Source organism: Plectropomus leopardus, chromosome 10 (genome assembly GCF_008729295.1).
Source record: "Plectropomus leopardus isolate mb chromosome 10, YSFRI_Pleo_2.0, whole genome shotgun sequence".
NCBI classification, from domain to species: domain Eukaryota; kingdom Metazoa; phylum Chordata; class Actinopteri; order Perciformes; family Serranidae; genus Plectropomus; species Plectropomus leopardus.
The window spans coordinates 15,621,424-15,643,912 of NC_056472.1; the positions used below are offsets into that span (position 1 = coordinate 15,621,424).

The 22,489-nt window shown below is 38.6% G+C and overlaps 4 protein-coding genes across 6 annotated transcripts in view; all 4 read right to left on the reverse strand.

The window, feature by feature from the left end:
• igf2bp2a (insulin-like growth factor 2 mRNA binding protein 2a) overlaps positions 1-3,388 on the reverse strand; it is a 62,974-nt gene extending 59,586 nt beyond the window's left edge. The window contains exons 1-2 of one of the 2 annotated variants that reach the window (XM_042495014.1): positions 2,878-3,388; positions 1,710-1,770 (exon numbers count right to left, since the gene is read on the reverse strand). In XM_042495014.1, the coding sequence (XP_042350948.1) occupies positions 1,710-1,770; positions 2,878-3,052 (236 nt within the window). In that variant the 5' untranslated portion in view covers positions 3,053-3,388. The remainder of the gene's footprint in view (positions 1-1,709; positions 1,771-2,877) is intronic. The other variant, XM_042495013.1, reaches the window with a different exon arrangement.
• A 5,803-nt stretch (positions 3,389-9,191) lies between these two features.
• On the reverse strand, positions 9,192-14,779 carry tra2b (transformer 2 beta homolog). 2 transcript variants are annotated; one of them, XM_042494899.1, is made up of 8 exons: positions 14,637-14,779; positions 12,191-12,336; positions 11,710-11,872; positions 11,306-11,494; positions 11,094-11,209; positions 9,958-10,095; positions 9,773-9,840; positions 9,192-9,688 (listed from the first exon to the last, which is right to left on the reverse strand). In XM_042494899.1, the coding sequence occupies exons 1-8, from the start codon at positions 14,667-14,669 to the stop codon at positions 9,678-9,680; spliced, it is 864 nt and encodes a 287-aa protein (XP_042350833.1). In that variant the 5' UTR covers positions 14,670-14,779; the 3' UTR covers positions 9,192-9,677. The 2 variants fall into 2 exon arrangements, with proteins under 2 accessions (XP_042350833.1, XP_042350832.1); XM_042494898.1 differs by having other exon boundaries at positions 9,773-9,843; positions 14,637-14,778.
• Positions 14,780-17,062: 2,283 nt separating this feature from the next.
• LOC121949132 (high choriolytic enzyme 1) lies at positions 17,063-19,430 on the reverse strand. The gene is made up of 9 exons (XM_042494744.1): positions 19,359-19,430; positions 19,231-19,282; positions 19,072-19,131; positions 18,104-18,259; positions 17,849-17,966; positions 17,571-17,749; positions 17,380-17,461; positions 17,165-17,289; positions 17,063-17,076 (listed from the first exon to the last, which is right to left on the reverse strand). The coding sequence occupies exons 1-9, from the start codon at positions 19,428-19,430 to the stop codon at positions 17,063-17,065; spliced, it is 858 nt and encodes a 285-aa protein (XP_042350678.1).
• A 1,100-nt stretch (positions 19,431-20,530) lies between these two features.
• Positions 20,531-22,348, reverse strand: LOC121949174 (hatching enzyme 1.2). The gene is made up of 9 exons (XM_042494793.1): positions 22,289-22,348; positions 22,147-22,189; positions 22,002-22,061; positions 21,746-21,901; positions 21,522-21,639; positions 21,096-21,274; positions 20,881-20,962; positions 20,668-20,801; positions 20,531-20,559 (listed from the first exon to the last, which is right to left on the reverse strand). Exons 1-9 carry the CDS (start codon positions 22,346-22,348, stop codon positions 20,540-20,542), a joined length of 852 nt encoding a protein of 283 aa, XP_042350727.1. The 3' UTR covers positions 20,531-20,539.
• Between the last annotated feature and the right edge of the window lie 141 nt (positions 22,349-22,489).

The following is a 22,489-nucleotide window of genomic DNA, read 5'->3' on the forward strand; positions in this document are numbered from 1 at the left end:
TACATTTGAATGTGATTTTAAAAAATATGCATCACGACGACGTGTATTAAAATACGACAAATACATTTTTTCGCTGCAGGTTAGAAAATACGCATTTTACGCTTTAAATTTCAAATTAGTGTAAATATTCCTGCAATATTTAAAAAAAAAAAAAAAAAAAAGCTGACGACGATGAAAAGAAAAACGGAGGGAGATTTTTTTTTTTACCATTAAGTTAAATTAAATTCTCACCGTGGGAAAGCACTATTTTACCGTGGAGTTACACCTCCACGTGTGATTTCGCCCACTGACTCAAAATGAACACCTGTACGTGTCATACGCTGCACTCGTGTCGACCTCGCTGATAAATGGCGAAGATTTCGCTTTGCAGGCCTGTTCACAACATGCACACACGGCCAGCAGCTCCACACACCGCCGATTGGACACATGCGAGCACATGTAAGGACATTTGCTCCATCTGATTCCGCCTATAGCCGTGCAGTGTGCGAGGCCATCATGGCAGCCATTATGAGGCTCTCCAACATTGCCATCATGGCCTACGTGCACACTAACTGTGGGGAGTGGCGCAGGCTCTTACACCATGTTGCGCCTTGAAAGTCCAAAAAACGAGCCTTGAAAGGAGGAAACAACACAGCAGCTCGATCTTTAAGACGTAGAAAACATACTGATTTTTCTCCACGGTGTGGCATAGCGGAAAAAAAAAAAGCGGGGGCTGTAATGCAGGAAAGTGTAGCCTGCACTGAAGGGGGAGGACTGTGCTGGAAGCGCATAAAGTATAAGTCACGTGTTCCTCCACAAGGGGCTTGAATATTTACCTTTTGGTCACGCAATGTAGTCTTTCCCCTAAAGCCAAAGGCATTGTTGAGAAAAAAGGGTGGGTCTATACGTGTTGAGAGCGTATAGGGCGCGTAATGTCCCAGAGTTTATTACGCATTACGCTCGTGGTGGAAAAAAATGTTTAATTTTTATTCCAACGCAATTAAAAGCTCGTGGATTTCTCTTGTGTGCACAAACTTGTAAAAAAGCACAACATTTGACAGATGTGTGGTGGAGTTTAGGGTTTACTGATACATTTCTCTCAAAAACATTCAACTTGCGCTTTCCTCGCACACACACTCACACACACACACACAATGTGTGTTTCTCACATGCATACACACACATGCATATAGCAAGCAGAGGAGAGGCTCAGCTGATTGGTATGCAACTCATCGTGCATTGCGGTGTTACAGTCAATAATGAAACCTAACTTTATCGCTCACATACAGGGAAAAACGGCCTCGTGGGGAAACAAATGACACAGCAGCCTACATTAAAAGTATGCTTACAATATATATATGATTCAATTAAGATACAATTATTATGTGTGTGTGTCCATGTTTTACAGTGGGGGTAGGCCTCGCTGCAGATCACGCGATATGGCAGCAGCCACCGTGTGTTCTGCGGATGTTGGGGCTAAACTGCTCCTTTGTCGCTTTCTTTCTTTTGTTTTATCGCCGTGCAATTATCCTTCCATCGGCGAGGAGTAAAACAACAACAGCGTGGTGCAAAGTCACGCACACAGGCCGAGAGGAGAAGGAAAGCGGGGTGCTATATTTCACAGCGGAAGCCTACAGGTCACAGTCTGTCATGGGGCACAGTATAGGCGTATGACAAAATGTGTGTGTGCGTGTGTGTGTGTGTGTGTGTGTGTCAGATTGTAGGCCTACCTTAGTTTTTTGGGAACAGAGTAGTCTACCTCTATCACCTTTCCGTGTAATTCAACTTTACCTGTAGGGGCGAGAATTGATAGTTTGACATTAGGCAACAATGTAAGCTGGTAGGCCTGCACAGCAACACTTTGAATCACTTCACCAAGTAGGTGCGTCCCCATTCAAACAGCCAACCCCTAAAAAAAGTACTGGACACGGGCGCGTCGTTGCGCACGGCGGCGGATAAACTGTTGGATTAAAACAACCACAGTGTGACATTTTGAGGGTCACAATTGAGGAGAATCGGCGCCAAAATGAAGCATGATAAGCTTATAGTATAGGGGGGGAATGGGCAGCCATGCTTTCCACTCCCACAGCCCTCTCACAGTGCAATGAGGGGTATTTTTTTCTGCTCCCAGTAAAGAATGCAACATCAAAAGAAGAGATGGTTTGAAAGAAGTATGACTTGTACTCTTTCTCTTCTAGGTAGGTGTTTCTTAATTCGTGTTAACCGAGCCGGGGGCGAATTAGAAAGCGCTCCTCGGCGAAGCTTGAACACGGCTTTTCGTTACTATTGAGTGGCCTGGCGCAGCACGGAATTAGCGTCTCACCTCGTCCCCCCTCAGCTACCTGTTTATTAGCTCTTTCCTCCGGACCCCCATGACCCACCTCCAAGACACCTCGTAAAAACATACCCAGACATCAGAGGAACATGGATTTGACAAGTTTTCCGCGCTCGCTTCGCTCTGCTCTCTTCAATAAAATCAAGATAAAAAATAAGTGAAAAATAATTATGCCTACCCGAACCATCAGACCATCCCATACATTCCAGCGGGTGATTGCAAAGTAGCACCCCTCACTATCGGAATCTCCAAAATATAGGTTATTGTGCGCGTAAATAACGGTACGACGGCTCGTGTTTTCTTTAGGGCACTAAAGCCCCGACTGTGTCCTGTGATCGATCATTTATCCAATTTTATGTTGCATGCGTTCATCTAAACTCTGATGGCACACGGATGTGATCACACTGTCCCGAACAACAACAACAAAAATAATAATAACACAAGCAAATGGTTAATATTTCCACATTTCGGACAGCCTTTTGTGTTTTTAACCTCATCTTGCAGTTTGACTTCATTTTTCCTGTCACCAGCAGCACAGCATCACTTATCAAATCCACACTTACCAGAAAGAGTGTCTATAGCCTTTATGGCCGAGTTCTGGTCGGGCAAGTCCATAAAAGCATAGCCGGATTTCAGTAGGACCTGCTCGGCCACTGGCAGCTTCCACTCCCCAAAGAGCTGCTTCAAGTCCTCGACAGTGACCGAAGGACTTAAATTCCCAACATATAGTTTGCTCATGATCTGAAAGGAAAAAATCTCGAAACGGTATCAGATCTTTAAGAGTGAGAGAGTGGCGATTTTTCAGAGAAGTAGAAAAATAAAAAATAAAATAAAACAGAAAAAAAATCTGATGGCATTAAAAAAAAAACGCAGCAATTACCCCCCAGGAAATTACTAAACTATAGGCGACCCCCCAGCACCAACTCTGGCCCCGGTCTAACTCTTTTAACAGGGACTGGGGGAAAAAAAGTGTCGTTACGACGCTACTCTGGAGCCAACAAGCACCGCCTCTAAATAAAATCTCCCTTAAAAATCACAAGAAAAAAATGTTTGGAGGTGCATGTGGATTTCTCCAGCGTAGAAAGTACATTAGGGTATGAAAGTGGCATGATGATCAGTGGGTACACGGAGCAAAGGGATGGGCTTAAAGGAGGCAGAGAGGGGTTATTTCATCAAATCATAATAAGGGCCGTGCCTTGGGTCCCTCCAGGCTGGGGGAGTGAAAAAAAAAGGCTACTGTGTGGAAAATCAAGTCGTTGTCACTGTACTTGTCGACCCAAACAGTGTCACTGATCCCCACAGTTTGCCTTTTATTTATTTATGAGAGACACAGAAATATGGATTTATGGAGCGGTGGGTGCAGGGGGTCCAAACCCTCGCCATGGGTGCCTGTTTGAATTAAAACATTAGACGATATTCATAATTTTGTAGAATTGAGCTACATTTATAAAACTGTAAAAATAAGATGTTTTTTTTAAACAATAGAGAAAGTGAAACCTTTTAAACTAGCTTGTACATCCTGTTCTTCCTTGTAAAGGAATAACAATAAAATAAAGATTACTGTCTTCATCTGGGCCCTGAGGGTGTGCAGCTTTACACAATGATATTAAAGGTGATGACACTTTGCAACCTGTGGATAGTGCTAATGGATCTAAACTGTAAAAGTGAGCAACTATTTATTTTTAGATGCTGATAAGGAGAAGTGAGGGGATTCCTGGCCCTCAGTTTTATCTGTGCACGGGGGAGGCGCCCTCCATGCAGTGTCACTCTGCCAGTCTGAGTTCATACTCCAGGCTGCACACATGGTATAGCATCTTTTTTTTTTTTTTTTTTGTAATGTAGGTGTGTGCATGTGGGTGTGTTTGGGTGTGGAGCTAGGTAGATAAGTTAGTAAGACAGGTGACTTTCAAAACAAAAGCTTAAATGTAGCCCCAGGAAAAGAACTGTGGACTCAGATCTGCATGGCCACAGGGGACAGGCTGCAGTGCTCCTGCATGCATGTGTACCTTCACCGGTTACCAAGGGGAGGAGCCTTTTGCCTACAGCACTTGAGTGTTTCTACATGTGACTGGCCTGTGCCTTGGAACATTACTGCCACCCTACTGTAGTGGAGAGAGTGCCAGCAGCAGAAGTGACCATTCCTCGCCTTGTTTACGTCAGTGTGTGAACAGAGGAATGTCCAAGCTGTGGCCTATTTACAAAACAGCTCTTTAGTTTCCTGATGACATGCTAACACAGTTGTTGCAGGCCTTTCTGCTTCAACCAGCTGAGACTCAGAGTTAAAATAAATGATCAATTCCTTTCATTTATTGCACTCAATATTTTTTGAACACTTGACATTTAATGTATGACATAAATCAAACAGTATCCAATTATGGCATTTAACGCCAACCTATTTGCATTTGCATTGCCATTTAAGTAGAAGCAACAGGGCCGTAGCGCTAAATTCTGGGCCTGTAGGCATAGGAGGTATCTGTGGGCCCCCACCCTTCATCTCTTGATCCATGTCTCACACACCTTTTGAATTTTTTTTTTTTTTTTCGGTCAGTATGCGTTGTTTTTTTTTATTCTTTCTTTCACATATTACTCACTTGATGGTTCCTACTGCAGGGGCGGATTTAAACAGTTTGTGCCTCTAAGGGCTGGGAGGGGCTTCAGAGGGCTCCCACTTTTTTTTTTAAAATACAAACCTGAGTCTTTCAGCCGATTTATTAAATTTTAAAATTTAGTTATGGCTTTAATAGATTGCCACAGGGATGGTGGTTTTCTTTGGCCTCATGCAGAAATTAGAATTACGGTGTAATGGTGCTCTTGTCAAAGAGGCCTGTGGGATTTTTACATTGAACTTTAGATTATTGTAGAAAATAAACTATGTGGTAAACAAACATTTATGATACACGTTTTGTTCAGCAAGATAATCTCCACAAGTGAACACCACTTTTTATTAAATTTTGTTTGTTAATTTCTTTGTTAAGGCTAAATGCCATCACCAGAGGTAAAAAGCTAATGTCAGACTACAAATGAACTACAGTACATTACATGATGTAACATCACAACAAGCTGTGTTTGCCATGGTTTGCTTTGATGATGTTCAGTAGTCTCATTCAGCAACTTTTGATTATTTTATGTCACAGAACAAAACGTGAAAGTCTCCTTAGCTTCTGTTAATCACAGACCTTATTTTAGGCATCTAATAAAAAACCCAATGCCTTGGAGAAGTTACAAATTCAAAGACGTTTCCATGACTTTTCCAGTACCCATCTTTTTTTTTTGTCCTTTTCCCATTTGTCGGGCGTTTTATAAACATCAGATTAAAACCCTATTCAAAAAAAATGTCATGTAGCTGGTATGCATAAAGGGAACGACTGACTGTAAGAAGAAAAAAATATACATGATGGTTCACTAAATGTCACACATCTACACATTTAAGAGCCACATTACATCAACAGAGAATAAATTTGTCATTATGTTACGTGACGTGGTAGGTTATCCAGGGAAGAATACTTTAGCAATTTCATTACACACACCTAAATTCCACAAATTTTCCACAGCTTTCAATGACTTTTTACTAATACTATGACTTTTCCAGGCCTGGAGAATGTGATTGTGAAATTCCATGAGTTTTCAAGGACCTCTGGAGCCCTGATTTTACCTTTTCGTCCCTTTTGTAAATGAATAAACATGAAGCATATACAATTAACCACACACTCAGGATTTCTTGATACTATGTTATGCCCAATTAGGTCAAACCATGGGGCCACCCAAAAATAATTTACACTCAGTAAGGAAATTTAACCAGAAGTGAAAGGGATGTGACATTAAGGAACACAGAGCGACCTGCTGACCTAGACAAACAACACACACACTCATGCAGACTTGTGGTGGCGGAGGGAAAGAAATGGGCTGATGCAGTTTCCAAGGTGTGGCCGGCTGTGTGACTGGTGCCTTTTCACTTTCCTCTCTATGTCATACCTCTGCATCACATTTACTGTTAATACATTTTTTACTTTCTTAACAGAAAAACTCCCATCCTTATCAACCAATGTTGATTACTGCAACACAGAAAATAAATACACATCAGTATAACCATAGATAAAAATGGCATCTTTAAAAACTGTGAAAAAATGAGGGTATGGCATTGGATAGAAGAACCATTAAAACAACACAAAAATAACAAACTAGGACTAAAATGGACAACCTCCGTACACGTTTCTGATCTGTGGGGTTAACATGGTACAATAACAGTTTACACATTCCTATTAATATCTAGACTGTCTCAAAGGTCCCTTCTTCAGTTATGTTGTGCAATAAAAACAGTATAAAGTAGCTATTTATTGCACACAGTACAGTTTTGAGGAACTGGCAGTTTAAATGGCTGTTTCCTTTTTTTGTTAAGATTTCTTTTCTTGCCTGTACTTCAGGAAGAAATTCACATCCAAAACATAAAATAGAAAGAAATAATAGAAAGAGAAAAGTTAAGACAGTTAATGCTCAGCTACATCTTATGTATAAGCACAAAAATATTTTTAATTCAGCATACCTAATACCTTTGAATAGCTAATGCTACACATTTATTTAAAGCGATGGTTCACTCAAACTACAAAACAATGCTGTGGAATGGATATTTCAAAATGTGGACAACTTAAAACAAAAATGATCAGCAACCTTTACTATCAAAGGAGCAAAAAAAAACAAAATCTGTCTAGAGCTGTGGGAAATACTAAATCCCTCTAATAAAGTTAACATGTAGACTACTAGAGCTAAATTAGCCCATCAACATTACTAAAAGGTCTTTTTATGATCGTTTGGTACCTTAACTTACCAAACAAATCTTTCAACACACTATTAAATTCTCTATTTTCCTTTGAGACGTTTACTTTTCTGGATTTGTAATTTCACAGCTACTCACGACAGGCTACTGCAGCTCGACAAAATTTAAAGGAAAATGCATATGGATATTTTAGTAGACAAAATGTTAAAACATTTTTAACTTTAAAAAAAAAACTTAGTGTAAAGGCTACACATTTTAACAACTGGGAAAATCTCTGAAGGTCTACTACAATGATAAATGTAAATTAAATTACAAAAAATAAACAAATCTCTTATTCATTTCCATATGATCTTTCTGTCAAAGTCACAGGGAGTCACTAGAGATGGGATAAGGAGCTCTGGAGCCACAATTTGCCTATTCCTTCACGAGATAGAAGTGAGATTATAAAAAACAAATTTAGGGTGAATAGACCATTTAAATTACACCTACAGACCACAATACACTGAGACCCCAACAAGTCATGCATTACACTGTACTTTATGTCATGGATAAGTAAAGAAGTTTGGACTCCTGTGTGACCAGTAGGGGTAGATGTTGGACTTGGCAGGTGTTGCTTCACTACTTATGCAAGAGTTTAGACATTGTACTTTGTGAAATTAACTCTATAGCTGCTTTAACTTATGGATTGGTCCTCTTAAATTTGACTGCTGAGTGCAGAATCAGCATTCAACACAAACACACACGCACACACAGTACATATATAATATATATATATATGAAAGACATCCATATGTGTGTGTGTGTGTGTATATATATATCAAGGTTCTTACAGCTTAAGACAATAAGACAATTAGATTGAAGACTTTTTAAATTGCTCCTGGACTTCGATTTGAGATCAATTTTACAGTTGTGTAAAAAAAAAGAAAAAAAAGAAAAAGGAAAACTTAAAAAAAAAATAAAAAACAAACCCCGAACTGACATCAGTTACTTAGGGTTACGGACAATGTGGCCCAAATGTTTATACTAACTAAAAAAATATGACTTTTTTGTCTCGTGGCTAAGACGAGGGCAGAACAGAACTGCCATGTGTTGACAAGTTTTTTTGGCAATTTTGTCTTTCTCACTCTGCATGTGGGATACCACTGCCTTGATTTTCATTGTGCTGAGTTTGGAAAACATTTTGCGTAAAATACACAGAGCCTTGTATGCATTGCCTTAGAATAGTTTTCAGTCACACCACGAAATCTTGGTTAAATAGCCAATTTTTGTTGAATCTGCACTTCCCCGTATTGTCCAGGATACAATGGTAGCCAACTAACAGCGAATCCTTTGCTCTGAACATCCAGCTGTGAACAGAATCTAATTGCAGTTGGTTCAGCCATCCTGATCTTGTGTTAACGTGAGAAGCATCAGAGTTGTTTTTGTTTGATGTTGTCACATATCTTGAGGTTTTACAACATGACATCAGGAAAAAAATCATAAGAGCCTACTTCCCATTTCATAACACTTAAGCGTTTTGAGAAACCAATTTAAGACTTTTAATACCAATAAAGGCCTTACTTTTAGATGAACAAATTCAATGCTTTATACAACTTAGTAAAAATACAGAGGAACTCTTGCTTATTTCAACAGACTAGCGTTAAAAAGATTCCCTGGTTAGGAATATTAGCCTGATAATCAGTTTCCATAATGTTTCACATAAAAAAAAGAAAAAATCTGAGATGTAGGCAAATATTTAAAGGTCTGGAAGCAGGCTTAATGGATGTTTATTTTTATTTAATATATTTTCTCCAGGAGTTATTACATAAACTGGAACTTTACCGCTCCCTTTCACTGTATTCATTAATTTAAATAATGCATTTATATCAATTGGAAAAATCAATTAATGTTATCTCACAACATTTTCAAGTGATGAGGTTGTTTCTAGCTTATTTCATAAGTATAAATTTATGAGCTTTAATTGGTAGCTTGGATATATTTTGACTGTTTCTATAATTATAATAGGAAAACATTTTAGACCAGATATATGAGCTCATGCCATCATCAATTTATTGGTATGAATATATAGTTTAATGGTGGCTCTCCAGAAAAGCTGTAGCAAAGACGCGCACTTACAGTTTTTATTGTCAAAATTGAGATAAATTCTGTAGAAATCAGCAAATAGCAATCTGATAAGATGAAGCATTACAACATCCTTGTCTATTATGACAGCCTTGCAGCAGGAAATTAAAGTATATGTAGTGCTGTAAGGAAGGACATGAGTCAAAGTGAAAAAAAAAAATCATTTTCGGTTTAATCTGTTCAAAGATGGACTTTCACTCAATTTGTATACAAAAAATACATTAATAAAAACATTAACATATTTTTCACGGCAGATGTGCCAATACATTTAAAATTAAAAACATGAGGGGACAGCTTGAGTAACGTCAAATGACACTGCTTCAAAACTGATCTCAGTATACATATACTGGTCATGTACGACAGCAAACACAAGTGTGATGATCACCTTAAGAAAGAACTCTGAAATCAACCATTCCACTCAGAAACATTTCCTGTCCCTGTGTGGGAGGAGGAGGGGCTCGACAGCGACGCTCAGTAGCGACCTGTGAAACAAAACAGTCATTAGACACATTCAAACCTGTTACAGGCCCTGAAAAAAGGGTGGATCATTTATGAACAGGACTCACGGGGAGAATAAGACCGCGATCTGGACCGAGACCTGTAAGCCCCTCTGTAGTATGGGGATGGAGATCGCCTTCTGAAACAAGGAAAATTAGCTATTTTTTAATCCATTTTTTTAAGTACCGAGGGTATAATTTATAAAAATACTACAAGTTCGGAATCTAATTCCCTTTATGATGATGATAGTCACCTGTATGATCTGTAGTGGTCCCTGTCGTCATAGCGATCATAACCACCTCGGTCGTATCCACGGTCGTAGCCGCGGTCATATCCACGGTCATAGTCGCGTGAACTGCGGCGAGGACCACTTGGACCACCCCCTCCACCGCTACACAGGAAACAGGACAAAGATGAGACTTTTGTTACAGATTAACCAAAACAATTTCAGGCTATGCTTTATTTTATTTCACAATTTGTATGGTGCCGTTTATGTTCAAGTTCTTTTCATGTTACAGACACTTGAAATTTATTTTTCAAGTCTGCAGTTAATGGTACAGAAGCTGTCACACCATGAAACACTCTACAAGCCCCACTTTAACAGGTCTAAAAAATATAGAATTCGATTATTTTGCAAAAATCCCAAATTACATTTTCCATTTTATTGAAAACAGAATCTTTCCTTGCTGAGGTCTGAAGAGGACTTTTTGCTTTGAACAGGAAGGAACATCCCCTACAGTCAGTCGTGTAATAACATTGTATGAGTAGACGTCATTTCCAGCCAAAATTGCATTATTAAAATAAATTCTATTAAAATGCTCCTCTGTCTGACCCAATCTGTGTTATTTGTGACCCACTGAGCTCTGCGACTAGCGAAGTTTCAACAAACAAACAATACACCTGGTGTTACTGGTGCTCTATCCTGTGTTTACTTTTCACTTCATGTTTATTCATTTATGAGACAAATTCTGGGGAAAGGGATTACTCACACTTCTATAATTACAGAGCTTAATTCTAAGTCAGCTCAATATGTCACTTTTAATGGAAGCAAATTAAAGTAACCATAGCTAAACTGATTCACTTTTGATGGATATGGCCAAAAAATACATATGATAATAATGCTGGTGACTAGAGTACAGTTGTGTGGCACTTAGCCGCAGCTTCTGGGTCAAACTGGATGATCTTGATGTCCGTGTTCTCAGAAGATTGAAAAACATAGTCAAACTTAAGCAAAAATGAGGGGTTCAAATAAGTGGCATTCATGGTAATTCCTAACTGGCAAAAGCATTTTTACCACATTTTCCTAGAAAAAGCCCTCTAGTATTCATCTTTGATAGATCAGAATTAAATCTAATAAATCCACACAAACACCCATTTCAGATGACTTACTATGTGGGCCGGCCCATGTAGATTCCAGGAGTTGGAGTGTGAGGTCTTTTGGTGATGGAGAAGTCCACCCTGATCCTACGACCATCCAGCTCCATGCCATTGGCTCGTTCTTTTGCCTGACAATTAACATCATAATGAATGACCTTTTTAGGCTCCTAAAACATTCCAGGAACAGGTTTGACAGGAGCCTTTGCCAACGCATGTTCTTTTACCTCTTTAGCGTCATCGGTGTTCTCAAAGTAGACGAAAGCAAAGCCCCTGGAGCGCCTCGACTGCTGGTCATACACAATAGAGACATCTGCCAGGGGGCCGTACTTGGAGAAGACCTCCCTCAGATCCCTCTCTGTGGTGTACAAGCTCAGGCCAAATACTCCCACGCAACCGTTGGGGTCTGGATTGGCCTGTAATTTTTAAAATATTAATGCTCTGAAGATACTCAAAACAGAAAGGTGTTCTCTTTGCAGCTCAGTTTCTTTATAATTATACCTGAATTAGTATATATTGGGATTTAGGGTGAATATATTTGTAAATCGTGCAGGTAGTACACAAGCAAAGCTGATTCCTCTTTTAAAATATGACAAGCATCTTGTATCCAAAAGGGCCACTGAGTACTTACACGGTTGCCAATGTGCCTACGGCGATTGGACATCGGTGAGCGGCTATGGCTCCTGCGCCGGCGCTCTCCACTGTATGACCTACTATGAGATCGGCGACGGTAGGACCTTGAGCGGGAGCGAGATCGGCTATAGTGTCTCCGTGAGCCACGGTGGGAGTGGGACCTGTACAGACAAAAACACTTAAATATTCATGTTGGCTCAGCATTTTTTCACTCTTTGAAATACAGAAACCAGGGTTGGAAATTAACTTTTTTTGGTCGACCTGCCACTGTGGTTGGTGATTCCAAACTCTAGCGGCCATTCAAAAGATCGGAATTGGTTTTTTTTTTTTTGTTTTTTTGGCTGGTGAGCTACTTGCATATTTTACCAGCATTTGGCTGGTGGCTGGTGCTAATTTCCAATTTTCTCACAGAAAAGCATCTACATATCCAATCTGTCAACTAACAAGGGAAAGGTTTTGTAAAAAAAACTGTCACTCACCCAGATTTTGACCTGGATCGAGACCGAGACTTAGAGCGGGAGTGGCGGGAGCCTTCTTTTGAGCGGGCAGGCGACCGAGCTGGGGAGCGGCTCGCTGACTTCCCAGAGCCCCGTGGACTCACACTCCTGGATCGGGAGCGAGACTCCTGAACGAACCACACACACCAACACAACTCTTATCAGCACCAGTAAGAGGAGAAACTGAAAAAGTTGTCTAAACAATTATATGTAGTAATTAAGACTATCCTGTGAAAAGTACAGAAAAGAACAGAATTTGGGATTGTGGATTAGGAATGCAGGTTAATGCTATTTTTGTAGGCATGGATAATATAGCAGTAAGATTACATTAATCATTATTAAATTTTCAACATGATGGAAAAAAAAAACAAATTTGTCAGTTGTATACAAATAGTAATGATTTAAACTGTTGTATTTAATAAAAAGAACATGCACGCATTTGACAAAACAGACCAGAAAATTACTTAGCGCGGTGGCCTTATCCAGATTACTTCCTTAACTTCATTTCTGTAACTTCATTACTTCACATTATTCTTCATTACTTCATATTATTCTTCATTACTTCACATTATTCTTCTTTCTTCAATTGTTTTACTTCTTCTTACTTCCCCCATCTCACACACTGCCCAAACTTCTTCCCTCCTCATGTTTTAGCATGCATTCAACAATTCAGCTTCACACATCTGAGCTTCATATTATTGAAAATAAAGTGGACTTCTTCCGCATTTTCTTCGTCCAACCTTAACCTTTATGAAAAAGAAAAGGATGAAGAATATATGACTGCAATTAAAACTGCACCCTCATTCAACTTTTAATGTGTTATTATAATCTCATGACATGCATGGGGATGTTTAAGACCACATTATACAAATCTTTATGTTGTTTTAATCTTTTTTGTTCACTTTCAGTGGTTATACATTCACTGTTATGCCATATCAGCCACTTTCATTTAGAGGTCCATGAAGCATATTGGTTTTATCTTGACACTTTGAGGGATGTAAGACACAGCCTAAGAACGACAGAACAAACAATGCTGTCCTGTACATGCACATTCACAAGATCGTTCAGAATAGTATGAGCTATAATTGCTTTTCATTTTTACCTTTAAATCTCTACAGTAAATTAGTGGTGTTCCATCTGAAATGGATCCTATTTGTCATCATTTCTATAAAGTGGCCTCTAAGGCATAAGAGTGTATGTAAACACACTGAATGTGAAACATAGCTAACAATGCCCTTACTTAAAAAAAAAATGCAAACGATCTCAAGATGCTTCTGCTACTCATTTGCACTGACTTGCATTATAAGCTTTAGAGTAGAAGGACTAATTTATTTTGAAAGCCAAACTGCTTTTGCTGTAGCACACTCATTGTGGCTTTGCCTCGATTATAATTATATTATTATGATATTAAGAACACGATTGTGTTTTTTGGGTTTTATTATTTACGTGAATTAGCTAAAGTCCTGGGATGCAAGACAAATTTCAGAATAATTTCTAACAATAAAGTGAAATCAAAATATAAAATCAGGAGAGTTACGTAAGACAAGTAGCATGCAACTGCAACGGGAAACAGGGAGGCTGAATATTCAAGTCTGTGCAAATGAATAAGAAGACATGTTGGTTAACCTAATTCACACCATTATGTCGCTCGATCGACACAAAGTTGCCGCGCCCAAAATAGGAAACCACAATTAGTTTCGACTTAATGTTAGCAAATGTAGGTTAACGTCACTGAATCGTAATATGATCTTCACTCACCAATATGCAGTTCACTAGTCACTGTACTGCAATGTGTTGAACTAACTTATTCGGTAAAATTATGAAACTGTTAATCTTATGTCATCATAAAACGATATTTCTTGTATTTTCTGCACACAGGCAGTCTGTTGAATTGGCTAACGTTAACGTTACATACAACTCGTCTAGCTGCTTCAATCGCCATTTGCACACAAAGTGTTACCTAAATTTATATTCCCAATTAATTATTCTTAGACAATAAACTAATAAACCCTCAGTTTGATCACACGGATGTGTTATTTATTCGTTGGTTGGCTTAAATTTGCATCAACATTGCAGTATGTGGCCTAGCTAACATTGATCAACTAGCATTAGCCAGCTAGCTAGTTTAGCTAACGGACGCCATTACATACTGCAACGTTGCATCGCCCGGAAGCTTATTTATGCCAACTAAGTGTTAAAATTAGAAACCCGAAATTAAAATGGGCGTGATTTGTTTTGCAAAATTATCTGAAAAAATAATCCGGTTCTGAATTTCGACCACGACGGTTGAGCTTGCTAGTTACCGTTAGCCAACACATTGTGCAGACGTTACCATTTCCGTTCCCCACAACCGAAACATTTATACGTCAACGTAAGCTCCAATAAAACCATTAAAACATTATAAAGCTTTCAAAGACTTCATACGTACCCGGTCGCCGTAACCTTTGCCGTTATCGCTCATTTTTAGTGCCTCTGATTATAATACAACGACAAATTTTACGCCGCGGTGTTAACTTGGTAGCTACAGTCAACGGTGCGTGCGTGTGTGAAAGCCAGTGTGTGTGTGCGCGCGCATTGCTGCAGCGATTTTAAATCCCCTCCCCCCACGCAGCATGCACGAGACAGATGCCATGAGGCGGGCACATTCTTCCGTAATAGGCTGCACTCTTATAACTTCCTTTAACGAATTGGCCAGTTTTAAGTATTACTAAAGTCTATATTTTCTGTCCGAATTTGTAAAACCTAATAACATAGTAAGTAGCCAACTGCTGAGAAACACAACGCAGAAAACTATTATCAGGAGGAGGTTTTGATAGTGCTAAGTTTTGAAACTAAATCTTTTGCCTTGAGGAAAAGCATCTGTCTACAACATCGTCAACATGAAATGCCTGGCTTATTTGGCCAGATGGAAACAACAACTTTGACTGTCACAGAGAACCTAAGGGACTGTACTTCATTTATCAGAGGAGGGGCGTGGCCCGTGACTCCTTTTTTTTTAAAAAAAAAAACCCCAAAACAAAACCTTGACCCTCCCCAAAGCTACATATATCTTTAAGTAAGCATCTATGATTGACTGAGGGAAAATGTATGACCCTTCGTCCACTATAAATAACCCCCCCAAAGTTTTAGTTATTATTATTTATTATTATTATTATTATTATTAAATGTCAGCCAATGAAATGAGCAAACATTACAAAGCTGTTCACAACAATAGCAGTATCAGTAACTTGGCACAGCGAACATTATTCGATTTTAAAAATGTATCCTTAAATGTTTTTAAGTTAAAGTTAATTATGAATTCTTGGAATTGAAAAAATAATTTGTTTTTGCGTCATGGTTGTGCATACAGGAGTGCAGGATTATTTATGTTTTTTTTCTTTTAAATTTATTTATTTTTTTATACATTCTGGTTAATGCAAATGTTTTATTTTTTGTCAAATTTTAAATGAGACTTGTAGAATTAAATGATTTTTAAAACCTGCATCGCGCATGATGGACTCAGGGCCATTGAAATGCAAAAATCAGATAAGAATATCTGTTATTACAGTTTCTGGTTATGATAAAATGTTTTAATATTGGTGATTCTTCAATAAAACATGCCTTTTATGCCTTTTATATGCCTGCCACCAGGATTTGGGGCTTGGTGGGTATTTAAAAGTAAATACAAAGTACAACCATTTTTAAAATTTTTAAAACTAAAATTTTTATTTGTTTTTTTCTTCATAAAATCATTGAATAATACTTATAATAAGAACAAATAATGTTTTTTTATAAGATGCAGGCTTTCTGTCGGTCACTGTTTCGCAATTTTATTCTTTCACAGGGGAACTGATATGACCATGTTTTGTAAGATAAAGATTTTTCACACATTGCTGACACTAGGAATGCATGCCATTAACACCATACCAGAGTGCTGTCTGTTCTTGCTATCTACCCCCTCACCTATTTACTATATTTCTTTGCCTCTCCTCTTTTTCCTCTCCCACTGCAGCTCTTTTTAGGCAGTGATGACCAAAAAATGATAGCTGGTACCCTGTTGAAAAGGAGAGGCTGTTAATTCTAATGTGAGAGCCCTCATAGCTACTGAAAGTAGGTGGCAGGAAAGCACCTCAAAAACCAGCGGCGCAAATAAACTTTGCTTTTGTTTGATTAAATTCTTCTGATTTAAATCTCCTGACACTAAGGGTTTAGTGCACTGGAAGAGTAAGGTAAAAAAATAATTGATTTTTTTTTTCTTCCAGTAAAACCCGAATTCATTCCACATGGGTAAATGCACATAAAGGGATAAGTCATTCTTGCCCAGATCTGAACAGAAAAAGGATTATCCTGTCAGACTGACATTTAGTAATACTGTATTTCTTTCCACCTGAAAGCAATATCCGAAAGTCCATGGACCACAATGCAAAACCTCTGCAAGACAGGTGTGTGACAAAAGATGACTATTACTCCACTACTGTTGCATTTTTTTTATTTAAAGTGAGCAAGAAGCTGAGAAGGAGGCAGGATATGGAAAAAAAAACCTAATTCAGATATTGGACGCAGTGGTCTAATTGGCAGCAGCAGGCACTTAAAAACTGTCACAGCGCTGATATTAGCAGCAGAAAAGCAGCTTTTAATTCTTACTTGCCCGTTTATTTTATTTTATTTTTTTCCCTAGATTAGTATATTGTTCTCAGGAACCAGTAAGATACTCTAAAAGTACAGATTAAAATTTGTGAGAATAAATCAAAAATACTAACATAGAAAATTGCCCATAAACTAAAGTTGCCCATAAAATCTACTGAACACACAAGTAGTTTCAATAAACCACCTTCCACATCTGACAACAGAGGATGACAGAATATTTGGATCCAGTTACTCATTGGCACCTGTAGTGGGAAGTAGAGAGAAATTGCAATCAATCATTTTGAATAAAAGAAAGTTTTTTTCAGTGAGTATATGCGTAAATTCACGTACCACAGTTATATAGAACGTTTATTTTATGAAGATCTAGATTACTGGGTCCATCTCGCTGGCCAATGGGAATGTAAGGATCTGGTTTGGGGATTATTGTTGGTCCACCGTCTTCAGAGAACGCATATCTGGATGACAGACACATAAAGTATATGGTGTTGTGACGCCCAAGAAAACATGCAAAACCAGTAATTATGTATCCTCAAAAAACAGCTCACCTTCCATAATGCATAACAGAGTTGTAGTCATATGGACTGTTGAGGTTGTTTGTCACCTGTTTCCTGAAGTTATGAATATGGTCTGCCAAAGCATGAATAAAAAGGACAGAAAACTTTGTGAGAAAAGGAATTCAAGAGCACACTATCTGAATGCAGCGACATAATGTTGGGAGGTCATCGTTCATCCAAACCTGGCATGATGTTTTTCCACACAATTGACACGTAGTGGTCTCGGTCTGAGCGCGACTGCTCGTGCACAAAGCCAAGGGCGTGCATGAACTCATGGGCAGCCACTCCTGACCACATGCAGCCAGGAGTCTGCAGTGACAGGGTCTGGCTTCCTCCAGTCTGCCCCAGGAACGACCAGCAGCTTAAGAATTGACAAATGTCATAATGTCAATACAAAATCTCCACATAAATATCCTAAATTTCAAGATGTGTAAAAGCCACATGTAGCAGTCACACTCACCCATATCTAGGCTGAATATCCAGGAAGCTCACTTCATGGGTGCGTGGGACAAATTTAATACATGATCCAGAGGAAATGTCTTGCATCCCAGTTTCTATGGTGATTCGGTCCATGTCGTCTACAACACACACACACACACACACACACACACACACACACACACACACACACAAAAAAAAAAAAAAATGAATTAACCAGAAAGATTTGTACTCCCAATGCCTTTGCAACACCTCTTTAAATTATGTGGACTCATACCATAGAGTGGAGAGAGCATGAAGGGAACATAAACAAATCCGTCAACTGATTTAGGCCACAGACAGGCATTGCCAGGGCAGGTTATGGCACTCCGTATATATGAGCTGGCAATATCTCCCCTCTCTCTGAATAACAGTCCTCTGGGGGCTCGTAACCCTGGTGAGAAAAAATAAACAACAAAACATTTAATTAACACAGGGTGGGACTGAGCCATGTAAAGAAAATCACATATCACAATTTTTTTGACCAAGTGACTGACTTAGACCAGTGTGAATGTACGTTTTCTGTGAATTTGATGATGTCCTCAATGCCAATGTCCTTGTCTTTACATATTGTAACCTTTGGATTCTTCTATTGTTTAATATTGTAACTTTCGTGTACTTCTGTTGTTTTATGTTTTCTGAAATCAGGGCTATATAAAGTTATCTATCTATAATAATAATAATAATAATAATAATAATAATAATAATTAATAATAATAACAATTAATTATTATCAATATTTCATCAGTTCAATTCAATATTTTATTGCTACAGGAAAACAATGAGATAACGTTTGAGCAATTTCATATATGTCATAGATTCTTCAAAAACAGCATAATAGACACAACAACAACATATATAAGCAACATATATAAATAAACAATTTGTAAGTGCACTCAGTGAGGTAGAATGACTATTGATGCTTTCACAAAATATAAACACAATGTAATTTTTGGTAAATAATCATCAGTAATGTGGATATCATGACTAAGTGGGTCTTTTAAATTGAGAAAATTGCATTGCTTTTCTGTAATGCAGCCTTCACAACCAGGAAAAGACAACACTTATGATACGACGATATCCAAAATGATACAGTCTCATATCAAAATATCAACATAATATATCAATATATTGCCCATCCCGTGTTCAGGGTTTAGAAAAACAGTTTCAGTCACCAAAGGTTAATATAACTGAAAGGGAACTTACTGCTGTTGACTGCCAGGATTTGATCCATTGCATTCATTTCATCACGGTCTGTAATTTCATCTGAACACAAAAACAAAGACATATCTTATAGTCTTCCTCTATTTTCCAAAATATCTATTTTTTTACATTCATGATGATGTTAATGTGACTTTTTCCCACCTGAGTATTTCCTTTTCAACCTCACTTTCCCCTCATGCACCCCAGTAGAATTCTGTAATACAAAGATGCATTATAATACATAGACGAACAGGGATTTCTACTATGAAATATTTTCTCTTAGTACTGACCTTAAGAGGTAGAGTGTACGCCTGGGCGAGCAAGCCAATCAAGACGCCCAGAAGGATCATGGTAGAAGGCATTGTTGTGTTTCAGACTGGTGTACCGGTTCCACAGCCTTCCAGTGCAAGAGCAAAATGCACTCCTCACCTCCTCTGAATCTATATACCTACTTCTCCTCCTGCGCTCCCTACTGATTGGGCACGTTTTATGATGAAGCATGATTAAAGACCCCAGCGTGTGTAATTTACTCAAGTCAGCTGCTGAGCCGTAACAGGTGGTCCTGATGCTGACCTTCACTTGTGCCCCGTACTTAGCACATCTACGATTCAGCACTTTCAGAAATGAAGACACTTAAGGGTGTTTTGCTGTTGAATGTGCTACAACTCAGCATCAGGGGAATAACTGTCCACCCAGTCCAACAGACCGGCAATTTGTGTCTGACTGTACCGGCAACCAGTGATTTTGTGATAAACTATCAGTTGATAACTGTCTTGACAACAATCATTTTGTCACATAGGTAAATATATAAAAACACACACTTATCCTTCTCCAAATATTATTTCTGTTTTTATCAAGGGGCCAATTTGAAGTGCAAAGACTGAGAAAAGTATCCCATCTGTTAGCAGTTTATGAAATCTTGCTTATGTTACTAAAAAAACACTAAAATATTGCTGTATCTGTGTGGGGTGCATGGCTAAACGTAGAGAGGATATATTCATGTCTTGTCATTCCACAGATTGGTTCTTTAATAACCCAGGAACATATTCAAACGTATCACTATATCACCTTTATTTATGTGTTTAATGTTATCACATGACTCGCTTTGATCCTTCAAAAACTTTATTTACTGCAGTATTATGTATGCAAGCATACATACATGTAGGATAACATTTTCTTCACATTCAAGTTATCTGTTCCTGATTCATGAACATACACATTCTGTATATTTTGGGTGGATAAGGACACTTGGATGACTACTTCTCTCTTTACTACATATTGTAGTAAACCTCTGCTTACTTTCTCAACCCTCAACTTCAACAACTTCTCTCATTTAAAACACATACGACCGCATGCACACAGGGTAAATGCTGATAGAAAGTTTGAATCAATCTTTATTGAAAGTGTTGATTTAATGTCAGTTTACTATATAGGCTTTCAGGATCTCCCTGTTTCACCTCAATCAGTTTGGTTAGTAATCATCCTTGCCACCTGCAGAGAAGGACAGAAAAAAATGACATGTCTGGTCCTATTTAACCATTTTTGCAAAAATGATTCTAGCTCATAAATAATTACTGGGAGGGTAGTTCAGATACTAACCGCATTTATAAAGCTTGTTGATTTTCATCTTGTCAATGTGACTGAGAGACGATGCCTGGCCCAGCTTTATGTCCTTGCTCTTCAGGCTGTTCTTGGGAATGATGGTTGGCTCCCCATCCTGAGAGTAGGCATACCTAAACATATACATATTACATTACAAAACATAAAATATATCATAATATTTTGAATGATCTACAACAAGTGAATACGTACATCCCAAAGTGCATTATGGAGCCGTAGTCATATGGCAGGTCCAGATTGTCAGTCTTGAATTTTTCAAAGTTCCTCAAACGATCTGTAATTGGAAAATATCTGAAACTTAATATCTGTGAGCAATTATCCTGGATATTTGTATACAATTGAAAATTACCGTTTGTGGAGACTTCATTCCCCAATGCCACCCCCCCCTCCCCCCCCTTTGAAATTACCCCTCCAAATGTTTGGCCACATGATGGTGACATAGTTGTCCCGGTCAAAGCGAGACTGCTCGTGCACAAAGCCCAGGGAGTGCATGAATTCATGGGTGATCACTCCAACCTGGATGCAGCCAGGGCTCTGGAGAGACACGGTCTGTTTTCCACCACGCGCACCAAGGTAGGACCAACACCTGGATTAACACACACACACCCAGACACAGCACATATCATTAGAACAACTACAAGTAGTGAGTTTAATGCTGTACGTAGAACAGGACAGTATATAATAATTGATATTTATATTCTATTTATATTTTTAAAAAAAAACTGCTTTACTCATCTCTTAACATCTCTTAGGCACAAAAAAACATTTTGCCAAAGGAGTGACATTTATAAAACAAAAACTAAAGGGATCGAATTCTCTGCAAATTCCCTCACCCAGACTTTGGCTGGATGTCGATGTAGTCTCGCTGGTGAGTCCGTGGAACAAACCGCACACAGGTACCTTTCTCTACGCTTTCCATCCCTTTCTTTATCATCTTTGTCTCCATTTCAGCTGTTCATTTGTTAGACAGGGAACAAGTCAGTGAATGGTGAATCTCATAATGTTTAAACTCTAATGTATTGCATTTAATTGCACTCAAAAAACTAAAATAACATACTGTATTCAGGTGAGAGCTTATATGCAATATAGACATGTCCATCCACTGACTTAGACCAGAGGCAGCTACGGGCAAAGCAGACTTTGGAGCGTCTACCAGCAGAAACAGCAATGTCTCCCTCTCTGAGACTGGTAGTGCCATCTATGATCCGGGAAGCTGAGACATAAATCAAAATGAAATCACCCTAGACACAGCAACAGGAGCTCATATGTAGTGTAAACATAAAAAGAATTCAAATAAATTGTGTGATGCTTACCTTGGAACTCATTTGCTTTGATGATTTCATCCATCGCTGTCCTGTCCTGCTCTTTACGTTCTTAAAAAGAAGAGTTTTTACTCAGAAGATGCATTCTTAATGCTGTCTCAAATTAACATTTATATCAAATACAAATTCAATTTACCTTTATAGCCAATGGGACCCCATTTTGGGCTAAAGAAATATTTCTGCATAAAAAAGACAGACAAAGTTGTTTGCAATTCTGTTGCAGTCTGTGTTTAAGCTTGTTAAAATCGCAGTCCCACTCCAATCCCTGGAATATTTACCTGAGCATGTATGGTAGAGAGACAGGTGGAAACCAGGCACAAGAGGATAATCCGCTCCATCTTTGCCAGTCTGATATGTCTTCAGTGTTGCCATTTTACCTGCACAAACACCAAGCTTTATAGGTGTTCCCAATCACTGTCCAGAGATAATACCCATGATTATCTTAGGTAAATTACCAGGTTACTGTTATATGTTTGTGA